Consider the following 26227-nt stretch of genomic DNA (forward strand, 5'->3'; position numbering starts at 1 on the left):
AGAGGCCAGTGATGAGTTCCCAACTGACCCTGTTACCTGGGAAATCTAGTCACCACCTGGCAGCAGGCTATGTTGTTGTAGGGTTAGTCACTTGTCCTCCTTAGAACAGATACTTGATGGGTGTATGTCCACCTCGCACACAATGCTTCTGGCACTACCATCTGTGGAGTTCTAGAATGCCTTATTTATAATCATGGTGTCTCACACAGCATTGTTGCTGACAAATATACACACTTGATAGCAAAGAAAGTATGACAGAAGATGGCAGCACCAACATAAACTTAAATCTCCCTCCCCCCATAAAAATACGTAAAGCAACAAGGTTAGTGAAACAAACAAGAATCCACAGGCTTGAGGAATTCAATGAACAATGTGAACTGAGGAACGGAATTGAGACAGAGGAGAGATCAAAGGGACCAGAGGAAAAGAGAACAGAGGGAAAGGGGATGATAGGATGGGATAAACCTGAAGGGAAGGGGGGAGGGCACTATGGGGAGGGGGGCAAGGGAGACGTTGAAGGGAATACAGGGGAGGGGGATGCATTTGGGGCAACACTAGAATCTATGTAAACACAATAAATTAAAATCAATAATAATAATAATAATAATAATAATAATAATAAAGAATCCACAAGCAAAATCAACACAACTAGGTGACAATCTTCCACCAAGCTCAAATTTGAGCAGATGGGAACCAACCATCAAGGGTCATAGGTCTGGCATCTGTGTAGGAAGAAGCAAAGGGACACAGAGGATGCCTGATAGATCTGAGATTCTAAATGACAAAGATGAGCTTACTCAAAAGTTTAGACAGCTTAGCAGCTAAAATCAGGAGGGGTTTACACACTTCAATGGTCCCACAGGAAAGAACCTGTGTAAAAAAAATTAATACAGGTCAATCAGAGATACAAAAGAAAAGAAGAAGGTTAAGATAGGAGTGGGACAGGGGAGTCAAGTTTTGAATAGAAGCCACCACATCTTTGAACACTTGCTGGACAAGAATGATGAACAGGGAGCTCTATAGTGATACAATTAGAAAAACTATTTAAAAATTATACATTCCTTTTAAAAGTTTAGAAACACTATTTTTTTTTGTAAAATAAGCAACAGGAAAGAATCAAGGTCTAATGTTATATAAAGTTATCACAAGACAAAAAAGACATAGATGAGGTCATTAGGATGGAGCCTTCATGATCGGATTAGTGTTCTTATTGGAAAAGATATCAGAGAGTTCTCTCTCCCCACCATGAGAGGACACAGTGAGAGTCAATTGTCTATAGTAAAAAAAAGGGCTCTCACCAGAAATGATCATACTGGCACCTTGATCTTAGACTTCTAACCTCCAGAACTGAGAAAATAAATTTCTGTTGTTAAAGTCACTCTATGGTATTTTGTTATGGCAGCTTAAGCAGACTAAAATACCAATATATCTTAATATAAAAAAAAATTAAATCTCTAGATTTAAAAATAATTGTGACTGATTTAATTGAAATCCCAAATTAAAAATAATATGCAGGCCCAATAAAATGTGTTTTCAAGCTATCAGGGGCAATCTATTCTGTAGGATAGTTGGTGGACTGGTCTAGTCTGCCCCTTTTGGTCTGAGCTTCTTCAGGCAGAGACTAATCAGTATCAGATTCAAGGTATCTCAGTAACTTTTTGTGACTTAAAATTATTTCCCCATTGATTTGAGAGAGAGAGAGAAAGAGAGGGAGAACAAGAGAGAAACATCAACCCATTGTTTCACTTAGTTGTTTCATTCAGTTGTACACTCAATGATTGCTTCTCATACATGTCTTGATGGGGGGTCGAACCTGCAACCTCTGGCATGCTGGGTTGATGCTTTATCCACTGAGCAATGTGGCCAGGGCCAATGTTTGAGACTTTTGTGTTTATTTCAAATATAGTCCTCTCTGAGGAGATTTCCTTTCATGTCCACCAACCCACCCCTGAACCTGAATCCTTGTCAAAAGACTCCTTGAAGTTCCCTTAACACTGTGCACCTCTTTCTATTAAGTTGGACTGCCTATCACCCTACTTTGTGGTTGTTTATATCTCTGCAGCTCCCCCAAATTAGAGATCTTATTCATGGCTCTACTCTCAGTGCTTAGCATGGTGCTGGGCAGTGCATGGCCCACAGTTTGTGTTGAATGAATAAATGCTAAATAAAAGTATGAGTAAGTGAATAAATAAATTAATGTATACTAGGTCTGTGCACCATTGCCCTGTGATTTTGCTTAGAGTCACTGACTGTGATTATATAGAATCACATGGTATATACTCACATGATATACAAATATATATACCATTACATATTTCATATGATGTGTTTGGTTCAGGTAACAAATAAAGGGAAAGAGAGAAGAGGAGAAAGAAGAAGGATCAGGAGAAGTGTGGTAGGGGGAGACAGACCAGCAGCTGAGGATTCCACATTTACTGTGGGCCATTACAGAGCAAAGTCTTCACTGCGAGATCTCAGTTCATTGATGAAGCCAGCTAAGGATGTAGCAGGCATATGATTATTCCAACCTCTGCAGTGCTGAAGGGCTCGAAATTCTCACCCTTAGCCTGACACACAGAGTTGCCTGCCCCTGACTTGCCTCTTTATTATAACTAAAGCCCCCAGTTAAAAATAAGGGGAGACTCTTGCCAGTTGGCTCATCAGTAGAGTGTCAGCTCTGCCTGTAGATGTACTGGGTTTAATTCCTGGTCAGGACACACAAGAGAAGCACCCATCTGTTTCTTCACCCCTCCCCTTCTCTCTCTCTTTCTCTTCTCCTCCCCTCCTGCAGCCATGGTTAGACTGGAGCAAGTTGGCCCCAGGAGCTGAGGATGGTTCCATGGCCTCCATTTCAGAGTCTAAAAAATGGCTCGGGTTGCAACAGAGCAAGGGCCCCAGATGGGCAGAGCATTGCCACCTAGTGCACTTGCCAGATGAATCCTGGTTGGGGCGCATGTGAGAGTCTTTCTCTCCTCCCCTCCTCTCACTAAAAAAAGGGGGGGGGAGGGGGTTCATAAAGGGAAGGTTCTTCCCTTCAGGAATACTACTCATCAAAGAGGGAGGCAACTTTTCCTGACTGTTTTTGGAACTGGGTAGTCACTGGAAGGGAGCCATTGTATTTTCTTCAGATGAGCTATTCCAAAACAAAGCAGAATAAAGCAACAGCTTTTCTATCCCTAGGACAGAAAGTAAGGGAGCTTTTTCCCTTTTAGATAGTAATCAATGGCTATTGAGACTGGATTTTATCCTTGTCAAATCACTGGGATATGGGAATGGTTGTAACATCTGACACACAGAATAATTGTCTTAAGCTCTCTTCTTTTAGGTCTGAAGGATCAGAAGGTCCCAGCCAAAGTGCCCACTAGACTGTGGTGATAAGAGCTGGGTGCTAGATTTGGCTCTGCCTGACTTCCTCTGTGATTTTGAGCAAAGTCTTTTCCTTTCTGGGCTTTAGTATTCTTCTCTTTAAAATGTGGAGTTTGGACTACCTGGACTTGATGAGAGCTTTTAGATTCTGTGCTATCAGGAGCCTCAAGGCTATGGGCCCTCTTTTGAGCCCAGGTTTACCGGTTGGTTTACCAGCAGAAGACATTCCTGTCCCATATATGTATACAGACCTCTCTCTCCCAGAGGAATCTGAAGTCTGGGGAGAGTCACAGTCTCTCAGAGGTGGATCTTGAACCCAGCCTCTTCAAGAATAAATTTCAGGCCCTGTCTCTTCATCTCAGGTCTCCTTCCAGGGTGCTTTCTGCCATTACAATTTTGTCTTGCACTATTACCTGCACACTTCCCTACACTGTCCAATACAGTCACTGTCTACCCACTACCCTTATGTCTCCTGTTTATGAGGTTCAGCATACTTTTCATGGCCCAGAGGTGTCTTCAGATCGTTGTCCTGACCTATGGGCTCAGACGAGGCAAGACTTGATCACCCCCTTGGCCTCCAGGCTGCTTCACTCTGAGAACACTTGTGTTATCTTGGCTCTTTCAACCTCCTCTGCTCCAAACACTTCCCTCTGGTGTCATCTAGCTGTCCCTGGTCACAGAGATCATCGTAACTATGAACTATCTCACCTCCGAAATTGAGAACCCTTTTATATTCCTAGACTCTTATACTTCTAACACTTCCAACTTTCCCACCATTTTACTCCTTGCTGAGAACAAGCAAGAAGCCACAGGGATGTGGCTTAATAGCCCATTTAATGCTCTCAATTCTAGACGTAATAACCCACTCCTGGTTTTTCAGTTCCTCCTCACGATTTGTTGTACTTATATATCACGTTACAGAGAACATGAACTTCCACATTTCACTTTATTGTCATAACAATTATTGATGTTTGAGCCCATCTACCACATCATGTTACTAATTCCTCAAAAGTGAATTCATCCTCACTTTACTTATCACATAGAATAAACACTGCATTACTATGTGCAGAGTAATTGAATAAAAAAGATGATTTTGATTTGAAGGTTTCATGTAGCTAGAATGCAATAATGCTGCAAATGTGTATAAAACACTTAAAAGTTATTCTCAAAAGATACTAAAAAAAATTCTAGAGAATTCTGCAGTCCCTTTCCTCTAAAACCTTTTTTGGCAGTAAATGAAAAAGTTGAAGTCTTTTTTGATGCCCCTAATATTTTTTGAAAAGCAGCTTAATAGCTACCTTTCAGTGTCAATGGAGTATATTGAAAAGGGATATAACAAAAATTAATTTAAAACCATTATCTAATATGTGATATAAAAATCAAATCAATACCTTTAATAAAGATATATTCTACAACTGCACATACGGTATATGTTTTAAAATAAGCATTTAAAAAATTGTTTAGTACTAACTTGGCATGATGTTTAGTAAAATTATTTTTTATGAGTAAAGTTATGTAGCAATCATAATTCAGTGTTCATAGTGTTTTTGAAAAGATAAAATTCAAAAAAGTTAGAGGCAAAAATGTTTATGGAAAATGTAATAACAATGCTAACAAATTAGAAATTCCTTGACTATGACAGCAATTTCTCCAATGTAGAAAATATTAGGAAAAAAGAAGAAGACTCACTTTTAGTTGTGAACCTCATATCAACCCAACTATGAAAGATTTTAGATTTCATATAAAAAGGATTATGGCCCTTTAGTATTTATATTTCATTTGAAGTTTGAAAATTATGATGAGCATGCACTATTATTACTAGGTAATTTTTGCAGTTGAAATGAACTGCTGAACATAGTAAGAAAAGCAATAGTGATTAGACATTCATAAATGAGAGACTGGAGACTAAGTTATTCTCCTAGTCCAGTGTGAATTGTGCTGAATTTGAAGTATATTTGCATAAAAATGTATTAGATGTCTTTTTGAAAACTTTTGTAGCTTTTAAAATGTATTTAACTCAGTCAATATCAGTCACTAGTGGAGACTATCACTACTCAAATGAAAATGTATTTAAAATGGCCCAACAAGGACTAGTGATCAGCATTTAAGAAAAGGAGATCTTGGATCAAGTAAGTGTCAAAATTAGCATAATGAGTTTTGTTTCCATGAAAGTATAACAACTACATGACAAGTTACACTTTAGTGACTTTGAGTTCTTAATTATTGTAGTTAAAAATTTAAAGTGGTACTTTATGTTTAATAATATGCCTTATGGGACTTAGAGAAAGTGACTACTTATAATTGTTTCTACTGAGATATGAAAAGCTACAATTCCTTGCTCAGACTTTCCACCAGTTAATCCCCGGGTGTCCTTCTTCTTTCGTCAGGGATCCTAGGTCCTACCAATCTTTCCTACCTATTCTTCTCCCTCTTTTTGGGCAGCCACCTCTCCCTTAGCACTTGGATTTCCTTTCTTACAAGTCTTAAGTTCAGAGTGAGACCTTCTCTGTAGCTCTCCTTAACTTGCTGTTCCAAAGACAAACTCACAAACCACTCCCCTTTTAAGGGTTTTCTACTAATCACAACAGAAAACATTCAGTCACAAATAAAAACTTCAGGTGTAAGGACAATCAACTGTTGGGCGGTACCAATTCAACACCAACAGAAATACCCAATGTAGGGTGCAGTAAAACTTTTCAGTGTAAAACTCATTGATGATATAGATGCAGAGGGCCTGTGGAAATAGTTCAAGCATGACACAGCAAAAGCAGCACAGCTGAGGAGCGGCTCAAGTGGAATACAGCACTGTTGTGAGGAAGCCCTGGTTCCTCCTCAGCTAGACCAGTGGTTTCCAACCACCAGTCTGTAGACTGGTGCTGGTCCTCAAAAGAGTTAACCACCCTGATGTTGTATGAAGATTATAGACATAGTAATTATAGACTAATCTTCACACAACATCAGGGTGGTTAACCCTTTCAGGGATGGGGCAGGACCAGCACAAACTTTTGGCAGACAGATACTGGACCTGAAGTGGAAAACCACTGAGCTAGATAACTGGGCCATGCACTAGTCCATTACTTCAGTCAGAGAAACACAGCTTTCTGTGGAAAGAGGAAATGCACTCTTAATCATGCCAGTTGACTTATATAATCAGAAGTCCCTGCCCCTCGTCCCTTATTGGCCCATTCTCATGCAAATGAGGACTCCGAATTTTCAAAGTTTGATTGATTGAAAAGGCACTGTCTCAATTGGTCAGAGTAGAGCCACTCTGATTGGCTAGAGCTGCACAGCTCTGATTTGCTGGGGGAAGCCTCAGTCCTATTGGTTGAAATAGGATTCCAGGAACTCCTACATCAGTGGTCCCCAACCTTTTTTGGGCCACGGACTGGTTTAATGTCAGAAAATATTTTCATGGACCCGCCTTTAGGGTGGGACGGATAAATGTATCACGTGACCGAGACAAGCATCAAGAGTGAGTCTTAGACGGAGGGAATCTGGTCATTTTAAAAAAATAAAACATTGTTCAGACTTAAATATAAATAAAATGGAAATAATGTAAGTGATTTATTCTTTCTCTGTGGACCACTACCAAATGGCCCACGGACTGGTACTGGTCCGTGGCCTGGGGGGTTGGGGACCACTGTCCTAGATAGCTCAGATGGGAGGAACACCGGGCAGGTAGGCAGTTCAGTACAGGCTTTTTCCTGAAATGCAGTTTGTTTGAGAATTCCTTGTTTAGAAATGGCTTTTATTTATTTATTTATTTAAATTTGAACCTAGTTAGCCACCAGGAGCTCTTCTTAGTAAGCATCTTTTTTTAGGATCCACAGGATATTACCAAGGTTTAAGAAAACTTCTGAAGTTGTTTCTGTCATTGTCACCAACTGCACCTGGTTTCTTTGCTGGCTGGCTCTCTCTGAGGCTTTTACCCAATATCTCCCACTACTATGGGAGCCCACTAAACATTTCTCCTTCAGACACCAACAGGCAGAGAGCATCCTAGGTCTTGTCCCTGAAGTACGGTTTGGGCACATCAGTGTTTGGAACACAGTGCTATTTAAGTAGCTTCTTGAGTGAGCAGCATGATTTTCAGAACCTCTCGTCTGACTTCTCCCATTGCAAGAGGTACAACTCAGTTACCCTTGGCAGTGAAGCAAAGTCTTATGTATTAACTTCCTCAGAGAAAGTACAGCAGTCTGGGAGACCAGAGCTGAAGATGGGTCACTGTAAGTAGTGACTGAAGAGGGGGAGAGCCTTGGTTTGTAAAATGGTCTTTAAGGCATTTCATTCAGACAGATGGATGCTGAGATGGATTTGGGGGTGGGTGTGTGCCGGGGAATGGGTCAGCTGACCATAGGGTCACAACTTCTAGTGATGATACATTACAAGCTTCTGGAATGTACCTTTCTATTTCTCCTCCATCCTGTCCCTACTGGTGACTCCCATAGGAGAGGGTAGGGTGGGGTGTTGGTGAAGAACCTCTATTTACAGCCTTTCACCCTATGGGTGAGGATCTGTCTCCAGGGCAGGAAGTTCCCAGATGTGAGACTCAACTCCCAGGTCCCATAGGCACCCCCAGATTGGCCAGGATGTCTGAGGGCCGGGGTGAGAAAGGAGCTCATGGAGCTTGGGCAATTGTACCCTTTACCAGGGAGGAGGCACCTGGGCTTATTCACAGGGTGAGTCCCTGCTTTCAGCCTGAGACTGGTTTCACTGAGCTCCTTTGGGTGCTGTGGAGCCTCAGAACTCTGCCCTTCTCTCCACCTTTTGTTAGGGATCCAGCTTTTCTCCTCTCTGGGAAACCAGAGCCTGAGGCTGTGTTCCCAGGAGAGAGTGCCCTCTAGTGCAGAGAGAGTGAAGGCCAGAGGAGGCAGCAGCAGGTGGAGAAGGAGGGCAGGGCAGAGGCCAAGGCTGCAAGGGAGGAGCTGCCATCCAATGAGGGGCGAGCCACCTGCACCCTGAATTGCACGGGATCCCCAGGTATTTCTGAGTGTGGTTTTTTTTTGTTGTTTGTTTGTTTGTTTTTTGAAAGTCCTCTCCCATCAAAGGATCTAGACTCAATCAGGTTAAAATGTTAACATGGTAGAGAAAGTTCCCCTGATCTCCTCCTCTTGAGTTTTTTCTTCTAATAAGAAAATTTTCTCTATTGGCTGTGGGTCCTGGGTTTACTTCTATCCAATTTCTTCCTTTTCTCTCTAGCTCTGAATCTTTATGTGTTATGTTTCACTTGTCTCTTTTTCTGGTGTTTCGTATTTATTTTAAGTATACTGAATGCATAGCAATGTGAGGTCAGGTGGCTGAACCTTGGTTCCAGCCTATCCTTTAAGCTCAGTGTTTGTGACTAGAGGTGGGAGTTGGGGGTGGAAGACAGCCCTGAGTGATCAGAGGCTGGGCTCAAGCCTTTCAGTTTCAGCTAGATGATATGACAACTCAGGACAGCATTTTCCAGACTAACATTAGTGGTTGAAGAAGCACCATGGTCAAGTGACCAGGGTGCAAACATCCTGTTGACCGTAATTGATTGCTGGTTTCCAGGTAGCTTTGCAGGAGACTGGCCTTCAGGGTTTCCATCTTGGGCAAGTTAATCCTTACCTCTCATTTGGCCCATGAGAGGGGCTGCACACTGTCCCATATGTTTATTACCTGTCTGCCCTCCTCTGTGATGGACTTCTTTTGTCTTCAGTGCACAGTTTTCTCAAATGAATGGAGTCTTGGGTGTTATTTGCCAAGAGATGGCTTGTCCTAATTCAGGAAGCTCCATCTGAGGACTACTGATTATAATATAAACACTGTGGAAGGTGATGATCTACCCTGTTTTATTTCAAACCTCCCCCTGCAGTTTCTCAGTAGGATAATTGGGAGAATAGTTGATGTTTTGGTTGACATCTCAGGGAGCTGATAGTTCATTTTGATTGAGCACAAGTAAGAATTCATCTGCCTGACAGCAGGAAGGAGTCTTGCAGCTTGAAAGAAACACAGAGATCCTGGAGTTTAACCTCTTGAACTCATGCCGAGACTCTTCAGCAGCAGAACCTCATGTGGGTTGTGGAGATTTTCAGGCTGATGCTCTGGAGTCATGCAGACTACTCTGCTCCTTCTGGTTGCAGGACTTTAGGAAAGTGACTTAGACTCTCTAAGGCCCAGTTTCCTGATAATAAGAGCAGGTCTATTAAGGCACTGTGAGGAAATTTAATGGGATGTCTGTGGAGTCCTCAGCAAATACCTGGAATATTAAATGTGATCAGTAAGTGGCAACGATCACTCTTATCAGTCTGTGTCAGGATTCTTGTGGGGTAGAGGACCAAACTGGATGATCTAACACACCTCTGACTCTCAAATAGTGCAGAGGATGAAGCCAGTCCTGCTCCTACTTTACTTATTCTGAGCCTTATTGTCCTTACTTATAAAAGTAGGATTAAGACTATCTTACAGGATTTTATTTTTCAGGGACAGAGAGTCAGAGAGAGGGATAGATAGGGATGGACAGAGGAATGAAGAGAGATGAGAAGCATCAATCATCAGTTTTTCGTTGCGACACCTTAGTTGTTCATTGATTGCTTTCTCATATGTGCCTTGACAGCGGGCCTTCAGTAGACCGAGTAACTCCTTGCTCAAGCCAGCGACCTTGGGTCCAAGCTGGTGAGCTTTTTGCTCAAGCCAGATGAGCCCGCACTCAAGCTGGTGACCTTGGGGTCTCGAACCTGGGTCCTCCGTATCCCAGTCCGACACTCTACCCACTGCATCACCACCTGGTCAGGCTCTTACAGGAATTTTTAAAGAATTAATATAAAATTATAGCACTAGATGTGAAAATATCTCCACAGGTTTTATTTATAACAGCTACTAAAGGATTTTAGAATATGTCATACTAGAAGGCCTCAGATGAGGCACTGTGCTCCTCTGAGGTGCCAGGAGCTACCAGGTAATAATAGGTAGTGTGCGAGGGTGGTGGCCAGACAGAGGTGCTGGTGCCCTCCTCTTACTGAACATCTGCGAGGGGCAGGCCCTGAGTTGGGGGCCATAAGAAACCTGGCCAGGTGCCGGCCTTGAGGAAGCCCACAGTTTGGCCGGGAGAAAGACAGGGCACCACGCAGTGGCGTACCCCATTTGAGGAGTGAGCACAGTTGAATTAACTGTCACTGTCTCTCCCAGGGTTGTGGTCCACTCTCTTCTCATTGGTGTGCTGGGACCACATGAGGATGTTGCGGTGGCTGCTTGTCTTCTCAGCGCTGGGTCTCAAGGTCTGGGGGAAGTTTTCTTTCATTGGGTCAGAAGTGCTTTTGGCATCAGCCCCAGCCTGGTTTCACATGTGAATTGTCCTCCACAGGTTAATCACTCCTCCGACCAGGCCTGTGTTGCCCTTCGGAGTGCAGCTCTGGTCCCTCCCCTGCTAAGACAGTCTCTAGTCTTCATAGTCCTCACTCTCTCCAGCCTGCCCAGCACACCTCATCCTCAGTGTCATACTCACGTATATGTTTCTGGTGATTTTACAAAAGGGCGGAATCTCAGCCTTGGTGGAGACCATTTCTGACCTTGTCTCATGGACAGAGAAACAGGCCACACTGTGGCAGTGACAAGGTCATCTGTTCTAGGTCAGTGGTCGGCAAACTCATTAGTCAACAGAGCCAAATATCAATAGTACAATGACTGAAATATCTTTTGAGAGCCAAATTTTTAAAACTTAAACTATATAGGTAGGTACATTCCTTAGCGAGGTAGCGCCCGCATGTGGTATTTTGTGGAAGAGCCACACTCAAGGGGCCAAAGAGCCTCATGTGGCTCGCGTGCTGCAGTTTGCCGACCAGGGATCTAGGTCATCTGACAACTTTGGGGAGGCCGCAGGATATAGTGGCTATGAACATGGCTCTGGGGCCAGGCATCTTGGGTTAGAGAACCCAAGTCTACAGCTTAAAACCTATGTTGTCTTAGACAAGTAAGTTAGCCTCTGTGAGCCTTAGTTTCTCATCTGTGTAGAGTAGATAATTTGCTTTGCTTATCTTATAAAGTTGTTTTAAGCCACATATCTGATTGTGCCCTTGAAAATACTTTGTAACCTTCAGAGCTGGCCTGTGGGAGGTGATGTTGATGACATTGCTGGTTGTACTGCTCCTATGACCTTAGGGACAGGACAGGCAGAGGGGATGAGGCATGTTTGTAATGACTAATTCTCAATTAACCTTATCTAAAACATTTAGTTTGTGAAGGGGGTCACACGGCAGAACATTTCTATATTTAAAGAATCTTGTCTGGATCAATACGTGTATGTGTTAGCGCAAAATGATAAAGACCATTTTGGCATTTGACATTCTGGTTTGTTAATAAGTAAGCAGGTGAGCTGGGAGAGCTGCTTAGAGAAGAGAAGGGGACAGAGAGACTGAAGAGCCCCTGTATGAAGGGAAGCTTGGGGGAAGGTGGGAACATGAAGGCCTCATTGGGGCAGTTGTGAGAGGCAGAGGCAGAGTGAGGCCAGACACATCTCTGCCCTGTTTCCTAGAGAAAGCCAGGGGACTCTGTCAAGCTGAGTGGCTGTGGACTGGGGGGTGGGGATGTGGAGCCCGTGCCTTTGGATGGTCCAGGAGTCCTCTGAGGACCAGCACACAAGTATAATGTTTTTGGGTTTTTGTTTTTTTTTTTAGTTAAAAAAAGTAATAGACAAACCTCACCATCTCCTGAGATAGGAATTTTTTTTCTTCCTTTTCCCATCCAACTTTATGGCCCTCAGCCCTCACAACCCCTGCCCGGGTAAGTGGGGCTGCCCCAGTGGAAAACTCAGTCAATACAGTATAAAAGCAGATGCTGCATTCAGGCTGGGAGCAGAGATGCAGGTCTAGACCATGCAGGTTGGGGGAGACCAAGGTCGGAGCCACTACCTCCATCGGACCCCACTCCCTGCTCAGCCCTCCTCCCTGGGACTCTGATGCACAACGTTCTTTTGTAGGGGTTCCTCTCGGTGGTCCTGGAATGAAACCCAAGCCAGAGGAGTGTCAGAGTGCCTCATGAAGCTATTTGTTGGCATCCAACAGCCCATTCACAAGGGGCGCAATGGTGAGGTGGTGAGGGGTTGGCTGCGCTTCCTGGGTGGCCAGGCTGTTTCTCAGGACTTCACTGCGGCTGGGGGGAGGGGGCGGCGTGGGGTAGAATCCTAAGAGGGACAATTGCCAAAGGGTGCCATGTATTTATCTTGAGCCCTCAGACAAAGGTGAGGTCCCGGAAGGAGAGAAGGCCTGAGGAGAAAAGACAAGGCCCCGGTTCCTAGCTCTCAGTAGGAGGGTGGAGGCACCCTGTCCCTCTAGTCCTCATAGTCCTCACTCTCTCCAGCCTGCCCAGCACATCTCATCCTCAGTGTCATACTCACGTATATGTTCCTGGTGATTTTACAAAAGGGCGGAATCTCAGCCTTGGTGGAGACCATTTCTGACCTTGTCTCACAGACAGAGAAACAGGCCACATTGTGGCAGTGACAAGGTCATCTTTTCTAGGTCAGTGGTTGGCAAACTCATTAGTCAACAGAGCCAAATATCAACACTACAATGATTGAAATTTCTTTTGAAAGCCAAATTTTTAAAACTTAAACTGTCCTTGTGCAGCTCTCCCAGCCCTGCCCACAGTGACTTTTCATCTGAAAGAGAGAGAGGGAAGTACCTGAGGCTCATGGGACTTCCTATGGGCTCTGGACCCGGGAGGCCCTAGTTTGAGGAGACTAGCAGCACTTTCTCCGAGAGTCACCTTTGTGAGGGGAGGGCCAGACAAGATCCACTCAGAGACCTGGGGCAAATGCCAGTGAGCACAGTGCACCCTAAGATGCCCGTGTGAGGTGCTTCAGGAGAGGGAAGCTCAGCCTCAGGGCGAGAGAGGCCCTGCCGTGGGAGGGTGATGGTGCCGTGGGTGGCCTGCTGTAGGGGGAAGTGGGTAGGAGCTGCTGTGTGTCATCCTTTGATCCCCCATGCAGGTGTCCCCACCATTGTCTCCTACATGGAGTGGGGGTCATGATCACTGACCTGCAGGGCCCAGCTGAGCCCACCTGTGACCTATGTCATCACGGAGCATCTCACGGGGACAGAGTGCCAGGAGCAGAGCATTTGCAGCCAGACACTGCAGGGCCTTCAGGCCTGTTCTGTCTACACCAGAGGCTGGTGCGATGTGGCCTAAAAGTACAAGCCTACATTCAAGTCTCTCCTCTAAGGGGGCCTCCCGCCAGCCTTTCTCTGTTTTCCCATTCACATTGCTTTTAGATAATAAGTACAAATTGCTAAAACAAACAAACAAAATCAAAATCCTCCCAGAGTCATTAGGAGGGAGGCCTGGAGCCATTTATTCAGATGTGGTCTTGGACTCTGGGAGCTTCTGGAAGGAAGCAAGGAAGGTCGGATAGGAACCAGAGCTGCCCCCTTGCAGCTTCCAGAAAATTAGTCTACAAAGTCTTCACAAGTATCGCTCAAGGGGCCCAGCCAGCCTATCTCAGCAACAGGCAGGAGAGACATTGCCCCCGTTTCTTTCTTTTTTTTTTTTTTTAAATTTAATGCTGTGACATTGATAAATCAGGGTACATACGTAGAGAGAAAACATCTCTAGATTATTTTGACATTTGATTATGCTGTATACCCTCACCCAAAGTCAAATTGTCTTCTGTCACCTTTCATCTGGTTTTCTTTGTGCCTCTCCCCTCCCCCCACTCCCTCTCTCCTTCCTGGCCCCATACCCCCCTCCCCCACCCCTCCACCCCCGGTATCATCACATTCTTGTTCATGTCTCTGAGTCTCATTTTTATGTCCCATCTATGTATGGATTCATATAGTTCTTAGTTTTTTCTGATTTACTTATTTTACTCCGTATAATATTATCAAGGTCCATCCATGTTATTGTAAATGATCCAATGTCATCATTTCTTATGGCTGAGTAGTATTCCATAGTATATATATACCAAAGTTTTTTAATCCACTCGTCCTCTGATGGACACATGGGCTGTTTCCAGATCTTTGCTATTGTGAACAACGCTGCCACAAACATGGGGGTGCATTTCTCCTTTTTGAGCCGTTCTATGGTGTTCTTGGGGTATATTCCTAAAAGTGGGATAGCTGGGTCAAAAGGCAGTTCGATTTTCAATTTTTTGAGGAATCTCCATACTGTTTTCCACAGTGGCTGCACCAGTCTGCATTCCCACCAGCAGTGCAGGAGGGTTCCCTTTCCTCCACATCCTCGCCAGCACTTATTCTGTGTTGTTCTGTTGATGAGAGCCATTCTGGCTGGTGTGAGGTGATATTTCATTGTGGTTTTAATTTGCATTTCTCTAATGATTAGTGATGTTGAGCATTTCTTCATATGCCTATTGGCCATCTGTATGTCCTCTTTGGAGAAGTGTCTATTCATTTCTTTTGCCCATTTTTGTATTGGATTGTTTGTCTTCCTGGTGTTGAGATTTACAAGTTCTTTATAAATTTTGGTTATTAACCCCTTATCAGACGTATTGTCAAATATGTTCTCCCATTGTGTAGTTTGTCTTTTTATTCTGTCTTTATTGTCTTTAGCTGTGCAAAAGCTTTTTAGTTTGATATAGTCCCATTTGTTTATCCTGTCTTTTATTTCACTTCTCCATGGAGATAAATCAGCAAATATATTGCTCTGAGAGATGTTGGAGAGCTTACTGCCTATGTTTTCTTCTAAGATGCTTATGGTCTCACGGCTTACAATTAAGTCTTTTTTCCATTTTCAGTTTATTTTTGTGAGTGGTGTAAGCTGGTGATCTAGTTTCATTTTTTTGCAGGTAGCTGTTCAATTTTCCCAACACCATTTGTTAAAGAGGCTGTCTTTACTCCATTGTATTTCCTTACCTCCTTTGTCAAATATCAGTTGTCCATAGAGCTGTGGGTTTATTTCTGGGTTCTCTGTTCTGATCCATTGATCTATATGCCTGTTCTTATGCCAGTACCAGGCTGTTTTGAGTACAATGGCCTTGTAGTATAACTTGATATGAGGAAGTGTGATACCTCCCACTTTATTCTTCTTTTTTAAGATTCCTGAGGCTATTTGTGTTCTCTTTTGGTTCCATATAAATTTTTGGAATATGTGATCTATATCTTTGAAGTATGTCATTGGTATTTTAATTGGTATTGCAATGAATTTATAGATTGCTTTGGAAAATATAGACATTTTAATGATGTTTATTCTTCCTAACCATGAGCATGGTATATGCTTCCACTTGTTTGTATTTTCCTTGATTTCTTTTATCAATGCTTTATAATTTACTGAGTACAAATCTTTAATATCCTTGGTTAAGTTTACTCCTAGGTACTTTATTTTTTTTGGTTGTAATAGTGAAGGGGATTGTTTCCTTAATTTCTCTTTCTGACTGTTCATTGTTTGCATATAAAAATGCCTCTGATTTCTGAATATTGATTTTATATCCTGCCACTTTGCTGAATTCATTTATCAGGTCCAGTAGTTTTTTGACTGAGACTTTAAGGTTTTCTATATACAATATCATATCATCTGCAAATAATGATAGTTTTACTTCTTCTTTTCCAACTTGAATGCCGTTTATTTCTTCTTCTTGTCTGATTGCTATGGCTAGGACTTCCAGGACTATGTTGAATAAGAGTGGTAAAAGGGGGCACCCCTGCCTTGTTTTTAATCTTAAGGGGATTGCTTTTAATTTTTGCCCATTGAGTATGATGTTGGCTGTGGGTTTGTCATAGATGGCTTTTATCATGTTGAGGTATGTTCCCTGTATTCCCACTTTACTGAGAGTTTTGATTATGAATGGGTGCTGGATTTTATCAAGTGCTTTTTCTGCATCTATTGAAATTATCATGTGGTTTTTCTCCTTCTTTTTGTTTATATGATGAATCACATTGATTGATTTACAAATATTTTACCAGCCTTGCCTCCCCAGAATAAATCCCACTTGATCATGGTGTATGATTTTTTCCATATATTGTTGGATCTGGTTTGCTAATATTGATATTTTGTTGAGGATTTTAGCATATATATTTATCAGAGATATTGGCCTATAATTTTCTTTCTTTTTATTGTCTTTGCCTGGTTTTGGAATCGGAATTATGCTCACCTCATAAAAGGAGCTTGGACATCTTCCTTCCTCTTGAATTTTGTGAAATAGTTTGAGAAGGATAGGAGTTAGTTCTTCTTTGAATATTTGGTAGAATTCAGTTATGAAGCCATCAGGCCCTGGACTTTTCTTTGTTGGGAGTTTTTTGATAACTGTTTTTATTTATTTATTTATTATTATTATTATTATTATTATTTATATTTTTCTGAAGCTGGAAACGGGGAGAGACAGTCAGACAGACTCCCGCATGCGCCCGACTGGGATCCACCCGGCACGCCCACTAGGGGTGATGCTCTGCCCACCAGGGGGCGATGTTCTGCCCCTTTGGGGGGTCGCTCTACCACGACCAGAGCCACTCTAGTGCCTGGGGCAGAGGCCAAGGAGCCATCCCCAGTGCCTGGGCCATCTTTGTTCCAATGGAGCCTTGGCTGCGAGAGAGGAAGAGAGAGACAGAGAGGAAAGAGGGGGGGGTGGAGAAGCAAGTGGGTGCTTCTCCTATGTGCCCTGGCCAGGAATCGAACCTGGGTCCCCCGCATGCCAGGCCGATGCTCTACCGCTGAGCCAACTGGCCAGGGCCGATAACTGTTTTGATCTCATTTGGTGTAATTGGTCTGTTTAGGTTTTCTGATTCTTCCAGATTGATTTTTGGAAGATTGTATGTTTCAAGGAATTTTTCCATTTCATCTAGGTTGTCTAGTTTTTTGGCATACAGTTCTTCATAGTATTTTCTTACAATATTTTGTATTTCTGTTGTGTCAGTTGTTATTTCTCCAGTCTCATTTCTAATTTTATTTATTTGAGTCCTCTCTCTCTTTTTCTTGGTGAGCCTAGTTAAAGATTCATTGATCTGGTTTACCTTTTCAAAGAACCAGCTCCTAGTTTCATTGATCCTCTGTATTGTTTCTTTAGCCTCTATGCCATTTATTTCTGCTCTGATCTTTATTATTTCCTTCCTTCTACTACATTTGGGTTTTACTTGTTGTTCTTTTTCTAGTTCTTTTAGATGCAGGGTTAAGTTGTTTATTTGAGCTTTTTCTAGCTTCTTAAAATGTGCCTGTAGTGCTATGAACTTTCCTCTCAGTACTGCTTTTGCTGTGCCCCATAAATTTTGAGTTGTTGTATGCTCATTGTCATTCATTTCTATGAATATTTTTATTTCTCCTTTGATCTCATTTTTAATCCATTCGTTATTTAACAACCTGCTATTTAGTTTCCATGTGTTTGAGAGTTTTTGAGCTTTTCTGTTGTGGTTTATTTCTAGTTTCATGCCGTTGTGATTGGAGAAAGTGCTTGATATGATTTCAATCTTCTTAAATTTGTTGAGACCACTTTTGTGCCTTAACATGTGGTCTATCCTAGAGAATGTACCATGAGCACTTGAAAAGAATGTATATTCTGCTGCTTTAGAGTGAAAGGTTCTAAAGATATCTATTAAATTGAGTTGATCTAGTGTGTCCAATAAGTCTGCTGTTTCTTTGTTAATTTTCTTTCTTGAAGATCTATCTAGTGATGTTGGTGGGGTATTGAAGTCCCCTACTATTATAGTATTGCTGTTGATCTTGCCCTTTAAATCCATCAAATTCTGCTTTATATATTTAGGAGCTCCTATATTAGGTGCATAGATATTTATAATAGTTATATCTTCCTGTTGGATTACTCCCTTTATCATTATGTAGTGACCTTCTTTATCTCTTACTATATCCTTTGTTTTAAAGTCTATTTTGTCTGATATAAGTATTGCTACCCCAGCTTTTTTTTCATTTCCATTTGCATGAAATGGTTTTTTCTATCCTTTTACCTTCAATCTAAGTGCATCTTTTTTTCTATGGTGTGTCTCTTGTAGACAGCATATGTACGGGTCCTGTTTTCTTATCCATGCAGCTACCTTATGTCTTTTGATTGGATCATTTAATCCATTTACATTTAAGGTTATTATTATTATTTTTTAATTATTTATTTATTTATTTATTTTAGAGAGGAGAGAGACAGAGAGAGGAGAGACAGAGAGAGAGAAGGGGGGGAGGAGCTGGAAGCATCAACTCCCATATGTGCCTTGACCAGGCAAGCCCAGGGTTTCGAACCGGCGACCTCAGCATTTCCAGGTTGACGTTCCATCCACTGCGCCACCACAGGTCAGGCAAGGTTATTATTGATATGTAGTTGTTTATTGCCATTTTATTCTTTAAAGCTGTATATATATATATATATATTTTTTTTTTTTTTTTTCTATATTTTTTTCCCACTTTGATCTGTTTACAACAAGCCCCTTAACATTTCCTGCAGCATTGGTTTGGTTGTAATGAATTCCTTGAGTTGTTCTTTGTCTGGAAAGCTTTTTATTTCTCCTTCAATTTTAAATGATAGCCTTGCTGGATAAAGTAGTCTTGGTTATAGGCTCTTGTTCTGCATTACTTTGAATATTTCTTGCCATTCCCTTCTGGCCTCAACTGTTTCTGTTGAGAAGTTGAATGTCATCCTTATGGAGGCTCCTTTGTAGGTGATAGCTTTTTATTCTTTTGCAGCTTTTAATATTTTCTCTTTATCACTTAGCTTTGGTATTTTAATTATGATGTGTCTTGGTGTAGGTTTCTTTGGGTTTCTCTTTAATGGAGTCCTCTGTGCTTCTTGGACTTGTGAGAGTTTCTCCTGCATTAATTTAGGGAAGTTTTCAGCTATTCTATGATTGAACAAAGTCTCTGTCCCTTGTTCTTTCTCTTCTTCTTCAGGAACCCCTATGATGCAGATGTTATTTCTCTTCATGTTGTCACAGAGCTCTCTAAGAGTTTCCTCAGTCTTTTTGAGTCTCTTTTCTTTTTTCTTCTCTGCTTTCTTGTCTTCATTCAAGTTGTCCTCCAACTTGCTGATTCGATCCTCAGCTCCACCCTGTTTTTAATTCCTTCCATTGTGGTCTTTATTTCTGATATTGTATTTGTCATCTTCGACTGATTCTTTTTTAATATTTCAATATCCTTTTTTATACTTGCTATTTCTTTATTTAGGTGTTCATAATGACCATCCATTGTTGTTCTAAGATCCCTAAGCATCCTTACAATCATTATTTTGAACTCCACATCTGGAAGTTTGATTATTTCCATATCACTCAGTTCATTTCCTGAAGGTTTCTCTTGTGGTTTCATTAGGATTGCACTTCTTTGTCTCCTCATTATCTGTGTTTGGGTGTTTTCTTTGTAGAGCTGGTTGAGTCTAGGCTTGGTGTTGTCTGCCTCCAGTTTTCAATTGTGTTATTTCTAGGTCTTCTTGTGTTGGTATCAGCTATTATTTGTAATCCACTTTTGGATTTGGGCAGCTTTGAAGTCTTGATTTGTTTGTTTTCTTAACAGGTAATAGTCTTGTTTACTGATCTCAGCAGCGGGCTTCCTTGAAACTGTATCCAGGAATGCAATGGGTATAACCTGAGACTCTGAAGGCCTCTTCCACCAACTAATCTCTGGGGGAAGGGTGTTTTCTCAGCTTCAGTAGGGGGAGGTGTATCTCAGATCTCCATGGAGACCTGAGTTACTATCCCTCCTCCCCACTTCTTGTTTTCAGCTGTGTCTTGTTGTTCTGATTGGAGCTGGAGAGATGTCTGGAGATTTCTGATCCGGAAGCAATTCAGTACTGTTTTGTGGAAGGATCAGTACCTCCCCCAGCTATGGCCACCTCCAGCACAGATGAGTCAGCCTTTTTAGGTCATCTCCTGCATTCCTTTGCCCCTCACAGTCTGTGCCTCCCTCTCTGCTTTCCACTTGGGAGATAAGCTGGTCTTTTCAACACATCTCACTCCCTGGTCGCCAATTGTTGGGCAGATAAAATATATTATGCTCACTTTGTTAAAGATGGCACTGCCCGCACAGAAGCCATCACCCAGGTGATATTAATGTGTGTTGGGGGCAGGCTGTGGGAAGGCAGGATCCTTGTAGCCTGGGGCTTGGTTTTAGGACTAAGCCTTTCCCACTCTTTTTAATGTGGGGTGGTACAATCCCATTATGCCTCAGATAAGTGACTTTGTATTTGATACTTCCCTATTTTGTATATTGGATTAAAGTTCTGGATTTCTACATTATAAAATGGGGGCAGAACAGGAGCTTGCTCTCTTGGATCTTGAGATTATCATTAGAGGAGAGAGTAGAGAGGAGAGCAGAGAAAGGCCATGTGGAGGAGGCCAGGAGAAGCAGCCAAGATGGTGGAGTGCTGAGTGAGAGGCCAGTTTGTGCAGAGAGAAGGGAGGAGATGGGGAACATAGGTGAATAAGTCTGGTGAGCTAGAAACCTTTGATTCTAGGAAACTTGGATAAGTCAGTAGCTTTGTGAGCACTGAATGTGAGTGGGTTTTGGAGCCCAGTGTGTGTTTTTACTTGCCTGCTGGGTGCAAGCTAGAATTAAAGATGATGGATCATCAGTTTTTGGCTCCATTGTTTCTTTACCAACTGTCTGAATCCAATGCAAACCTGCATGGGCCAGGCGGCTATGATAGTGGCCCTGGATACTGGCTTACACCAGGCAAGTGGCTGTGAGCAGTATTTTCTGCTCTTTTCCCTGGAGTGAGATCCCCTCTGGGCTCTCAGCCTCACCCCCCCCCCCGTTCTTGTAAGCAGGGGAGATTCAGGCGCTCTCTACCAGGTTTGTTGTGGCTTCTTCTTTGCTTTTTGGTTTTTGAGAGCTGTTCTTTTAGTCTGGAGTTGGTTTTTCACTCTGATTTTTCCTAATTGATTTTTATGCCAGTTTGGTGGTGAGAGCTGGGAGTCTGTGCGTCAGCCTACTCCGCTGCCATCTTCAGGTACCTCACCAACCGTTTCTTAAGTGAGAATGCTGTGGTCTGGGGAAGCTAGAGAATTTTCTCAAAGTCATATAATTGAGGAGTGTGAACCCAGAGCTGTTTTGAGACTGCCTGCTAGTCCAGCAGCTGCTGCATTTCCGCACACAGGCTTTTACCCGGAGAAGCAGTCCAGTCCCCAGCTGGTACCCTGAGGGGCCATGTCACACTGAGGTCAGGATTCCAGAAGAGGAGTGGTGTTGGGAATGGAGGGAGGAGATCCCCAAGTTAAACCAAGGCTGAGGCATGGAGGTTGAGTATACACCAAGGATTATCAGTGGAGGACCAGACCCCTTGTTTTCCCTTCAAGAATGAGGATATATAAATATATACATATATATTTGCATAAGGAGGGAGACAGTACAAGAATAAGGCTTTCCTACCTGATTTCTAAAGACAAATGTAAATGATTTCTGAATTAGCCATTTTGGAAGGCATAATCCATGTCTTCTTATTTACTTTTAGGTGTAAATAAGTAAGAGCAGCTGGAGGCCACTTCTGTAGCCCCGGAGTCCAGGTTGGGGTGGATTTTCTGCCCACCCTCTGTGGATGCTGGATTCACTGCAGCTCAGCTGTGGTCCCTGTTGTGTCGCTCCCTTCTGCGATAGTATTTCTAGGGGATTTCAGTCATTGCATCTTTAAGTTTTTTTTTGTTTTTTTGTTTAAAGTGAGAGGAGAGAAGACAGAGAAATAGACTCCTGCATGAGCCCCAACTGGAATCTACCCAGCAACCCTTGTCTGGGGCCGATGTTAAAATCAACCAAGCTATCCCCAGTGTTTGGGGAAAATGCTCAAACTAATCAAGCCACTGGCTACAGGAGGAAAAGAGGGAGAGAAGGAAGAGAAGGAGAGAGAGAGAAGCAGATGGTAGCCTCTCATGTGTGCCCTGATCAGGGATCAAACCCGGGATGTCCGCATGCAGGACCAAAACTCTATCCACTGAGCAACCTGCCAGGGCTTAAGTTAGGTTTTTGCAGTGACAGTTTAACAACCTCCCATTTGCACAATGCAGCTGATGGTAGCCATGAAGAACTGTTCACATTGTACTGACCAAAGGTGCTGCTGAGACAGAGGAACCTCCTGAATGTGCAGGCAGCAAAGCCAGGGACATGTTGGTGTGCTGAGGATCCCGGACCACAGGCTGATGTCAGCGCAGGGTAGCAAGTCAGCCCAATATAATTTGGGTCTTCAGGGAACTCAGGGAAGTGTTCCTTCCATGTTCAGTTTGCTGTGGAAGCTCATGGCCTCTTAAGAGCTGAATATGGCATATGTGACAACATGAATTTTGAAGACTGGTTAGAAAATAAAGGATGAGAAATTATAAAGAAGCAGGAGGAGGTAAAACAAAAAAAAAATAGATAGATTTGTTTTAAAAAATGGATTGAAAAAAGAACAGTCTAAACAAGTTTTTGTGACAAAGAAGAGCTTACAGTAACTCCTAAGGAGGAACTGAAAAAAAGGTCAATATGAAGAAATCCCTGAATCCCAGTTATTTCAAATGCTCAAGTGCTTGATCCCATAATTAAAAACTTGATGAATCAATTCTCATGCCCTTGAAAAGTGTTAAACTAATGTCCTAGGGTCCTTGAGAGTCACCCATTCAAATTCTACTTTGAACCAAATGAGTATTTTTAAAGTGAGTTTCTGGGAAACACATGGAAGCAAAATCACAACAGAATTGGAAGAAGCCTGGGAAGTCTGAAATGAGTTATCTCTCCCCCTTCCCGATCACTGATAATTCACTGGAGCACAGTACCCTTTCCCTCCTGAGGATGGGTGAGAGGTTTCCTGTGGCAGGGATTTGCCATTCAATCCAAGTTTCCTCGCCTGGCAGCTTCCTGGCTGGGGATGATGGCAGGGTGTACGAAAGTGTCGGCTGGAACGTTCAAGGTCTGCACACCCAGAGCTACAACAACATGTCCCTGGGCCTCACCTTCTTTGGCACCAAGGAAGGTAATGGTCATCCCCTCTGACCTTCTGCCAGAGAGTTGTCTATACGCTTTTCCCTTTTTCCCTTGTCTCCACACTCCTCTCTTTTCTTTTTCTTTCTTTTTTTGAATTTGTATAGAATTTATTTGAGTCAAACTGACCACAAACGCTGGGGATCAAGATCTCAAATGCTCCCCACACTCCTCTCTTTCAAGCCTACTTCATACTCTAGTGAAGTTCTTTCCTCACTTAGATTCTATGACATGGCATCCTTCTTGTCCTCCTCCTCTTCTCTGGTCTGCACTCCCGTGAGACCGCTGAAGCCACCACTGACACTGGCTGAGCTCACAGTTCTGCTGGATCACTTCCTGAGTCTGAAGTTGTGTGACACTGAGCCTGCACCTGGCAGAGGCAGAAAAACATGGCTTCTCTCTTCCTCCGGTGTCTCCAATTGGGAGGACCCCACCAGAAGCCAGCAGGCAAGGAAGTCTGAGAAGTGTTCTTTGCAGGTTTTTAGCCCTTGAAAAACCAGACAGAGCACGGGGCAGTGTGGAGTGTAGACCTACTAGATAAATAATAACTGGCACCTGCCAGGATCCCTGTCTGCTGACCGGGGTGAGTGACAGCATTTATCTCAGAGGTTTTCTGTGAGAATTTTATGAGTTAATAGATGAAAAGAGCACTTGCCTCATGCCTGATTGTGGGAGCCACTGAGTAAGTATTGTCACCCTTGTCTCCATGCTGGGGTATACCTGACTTGGTCAGGTGAGCCTCCCTTTGCATGCAGCTTTTTCTTTCTTTCTTTCTTTCTTTCCTTCTTTCTTTCTTTCTTTCTTTCTTTCTTTCTTTCTTTCTTTCTTTCTTTCTTTCTTTCTTTCTTTTTTACAGAGACAGATAGAGTCAGAGAGAGGGATAGACAGGGACAGACAGACAGGAACGGAGAGATGAGAAGCATCAATTATTAGTTTTTCGTTGCGCATTGCGACACCTTAGTTGTTCATTGATTGCTTTCTCATATGTGCCTTGACCGTGGGCCTTCAGCGGACCAAGTAACCCCTTGCTCAAGCTAGCGACCTTGGGTCCAAGCTGGTGAGCTTTTGCTCAAACCAGATGAGCCCGCGCTCAAGCTGGTGACCTTAGGGTCTCGAACCTGGGTCCTTCTGCCTCCCAGTCTGACACTCTATCCACTGTGCCACCACCTAGTCAGGCTGCATGCAGCTTTGATTACCTCTCAGCTCAAGGAATAAAAAGTCTTAGTTTGGTGCTGACCAAGGTCACCAACTTGGCCTCCAATAGCTCTGTCTAAGTCACTCCTTGTCTCCTCAGCTCCTTTCTTTGTTACTGGACCAGCTTCCTCTCTTCCCACTCAACAGTTATTCAGGCTCTCATGGTCCCCTTATCCTCCCTCCAGGGCTAGAGCAGGTTGCACTTTCTTGCTGACAGTTTGGTGTTCCATGTCATTCTCTTTCAGGCAGCAGTCCCAGCCTGGCTGCCTTATCAGCTGCAAAGGACCTGATCTTCTATGTCATCCAGAAGTGTCACCTGTCCCCCAGGTATATTCAGCCACTTCTCTTGAAAGAGAGGCATGCCTGGCCATCAGCAGCAGCCAGTTTTGCCCAGGAGAGGTAAGGTCCTCGGTCACACCTCACCCTCCTTCCAGTGACTCCCAACCATTAGTTGTTGGTGGTGGTTTTTTAATCCTATTGGTGTTCGTTGGTTTCCTAGACTAAGAACACCTCATGCTGAGACCAGATAATTCTGAGATGGTACTTCCTGACCTCTCCTTCCCACTGGAATATAGCCATGGAGCTATTCTTGACATAAATATGTGTGTACATACATTTTCACTCCATCAACAGATATTTACTGAATACTAGGCACTCTTCCAAGTACTGAGGATATAGCTGCAAACAAAACAGAGAGAACTTAGGAGAGACAAGATGGCCACAGAGTACTCCCATGATGGATTACAACTTAAATATGAGAACACTCATTGTGAAAGACCAACTTTGGACTAAACTAAGAGGATTCTACAGCCAAGGACCACCAGAGAACCCACACTGAGGCTGGTTGAAAAGGCAGAGATGCGGAAAGGGCTGCCCCACTCCCGGGAGTGAGTGGCGGCCAGGAGGGACTCTCATGATGGGAAGGGTTGCCTAGTGAGTTGTGGGTCCTCAGCCCCAAAACCGGAACCCCAGCCTAGAGGCCTGGAGCCTGCAAGGGGCTTGTGGACTATATTTTGCTGAGAAAAGAGCCTTGATACTGTTTGAGAGAAGGAGGCAGAACTCTTGGGCCCAGGCTCTGTATTAAAAGGACTGCACGGACGGCCTAGCTCACAGCCACTTTCCCAGAGCTCCAGGAGCGGAGATAACTCAGAGGACTGGAGTTGCCAGGGGAGAGAGTGGTCTCAGAGGCACAGGGGAGACACTTTGAAGGATGAAAACCCTAAACCCTGGGATGAGTCACCCCCCAAATCTAAAGTGAACATTTTTCCTGGGAACAGCATCACCAGCAAAGGGAAGAAATTACCCTGTCTACCAAAGGCTCACCTGCCCCAGTTTGAACAAAAGCACTTAGAGACAGGCAGCACATTAGGGACACAAATAGGGAGTGCAGAGGTCTAAGCTATACCACCACCAATGCTGCTGAGTGCTTGCAGAGGGCAGGTGGGCCGGAGGCGGCAGGGCATGACTGTGGAGGCCAGGGCAGTCCAAGCAAGTGCGCAGGCCGGCCCACAGGGACAGGAACCATGGCTGTTGCAGCAGAGGTCCGGGCTCACACACAGTCCTGCTTGCTGTGTAGGCCCACCCTTGGCAAAGGAAGAGGCCTGAACGACAGTGGAGGGGTCTGCGTGGGTACGTGCAAGCCTGCCAGTGAAGATGGAAATCACAGCAGCCACTGAGGAGGTCTGGGCTGGCTCGCAAACCTTCCTGTGGCACAGGCACACCCTCAGCAGCAGCAGAAGCCTGGTGACCTCCGGGGTGGTCTGAGTGAGTGTGCATGGGTCCTCCCATGGCAGCTGATGAGGAAGTCTGAGCCAATGTGCAGACCCCTGGC

At 43.5% G+C, this 26227-nt stretch overlaps 1 protein-coding gene across 1 annotated transcript in view; it reads left to right on the forward strand.

The window, feature by feature from the left end:
• The first annotated feature begins 7955 nt into the window (after window positions 1-7955).
• The window catches only part of PGLYRP3 (peptidoglycan recognition protein 3), a 42006-nt gene continuing 23734 nt past the window's right edge, over window positions 7956-26227 (forward strand). Inside the window, 7 exon segments of the mRNA XM_066364085.1 lie at window positions 7956-8045; window positions 11160-11299; window positions 12305-12411; window positions 13316-13517; window positions 23076-23194; window positions 24642-24766; window positions 24768-24795. Coding sequence (XP_066220182.1) covers window positions 7956-8045; window positions 11160-11299; window positions 12305-12411; window positions 13316-13517; window positions 23076-23194; window positions 24642-24766; window positions 24768-24795 — 811 coding nt within the window.

Source organism: Saccopteryx leptura, chromosome 2, assembly GCF_036850995.1.
Source record: "Saccopteryx leptura isolate mSacLep1 chromosome 2, mSacLep1_pri_phased_curated, whole genome shotgun sequence".
In the NCBI taxonomy this organism is placed as follows: Eukaryota; Metazoa; Chordata; class Mammalia; order Chiroptera; family Emballonuridae; genus Saccopteryx; species Saccopteryx leptura.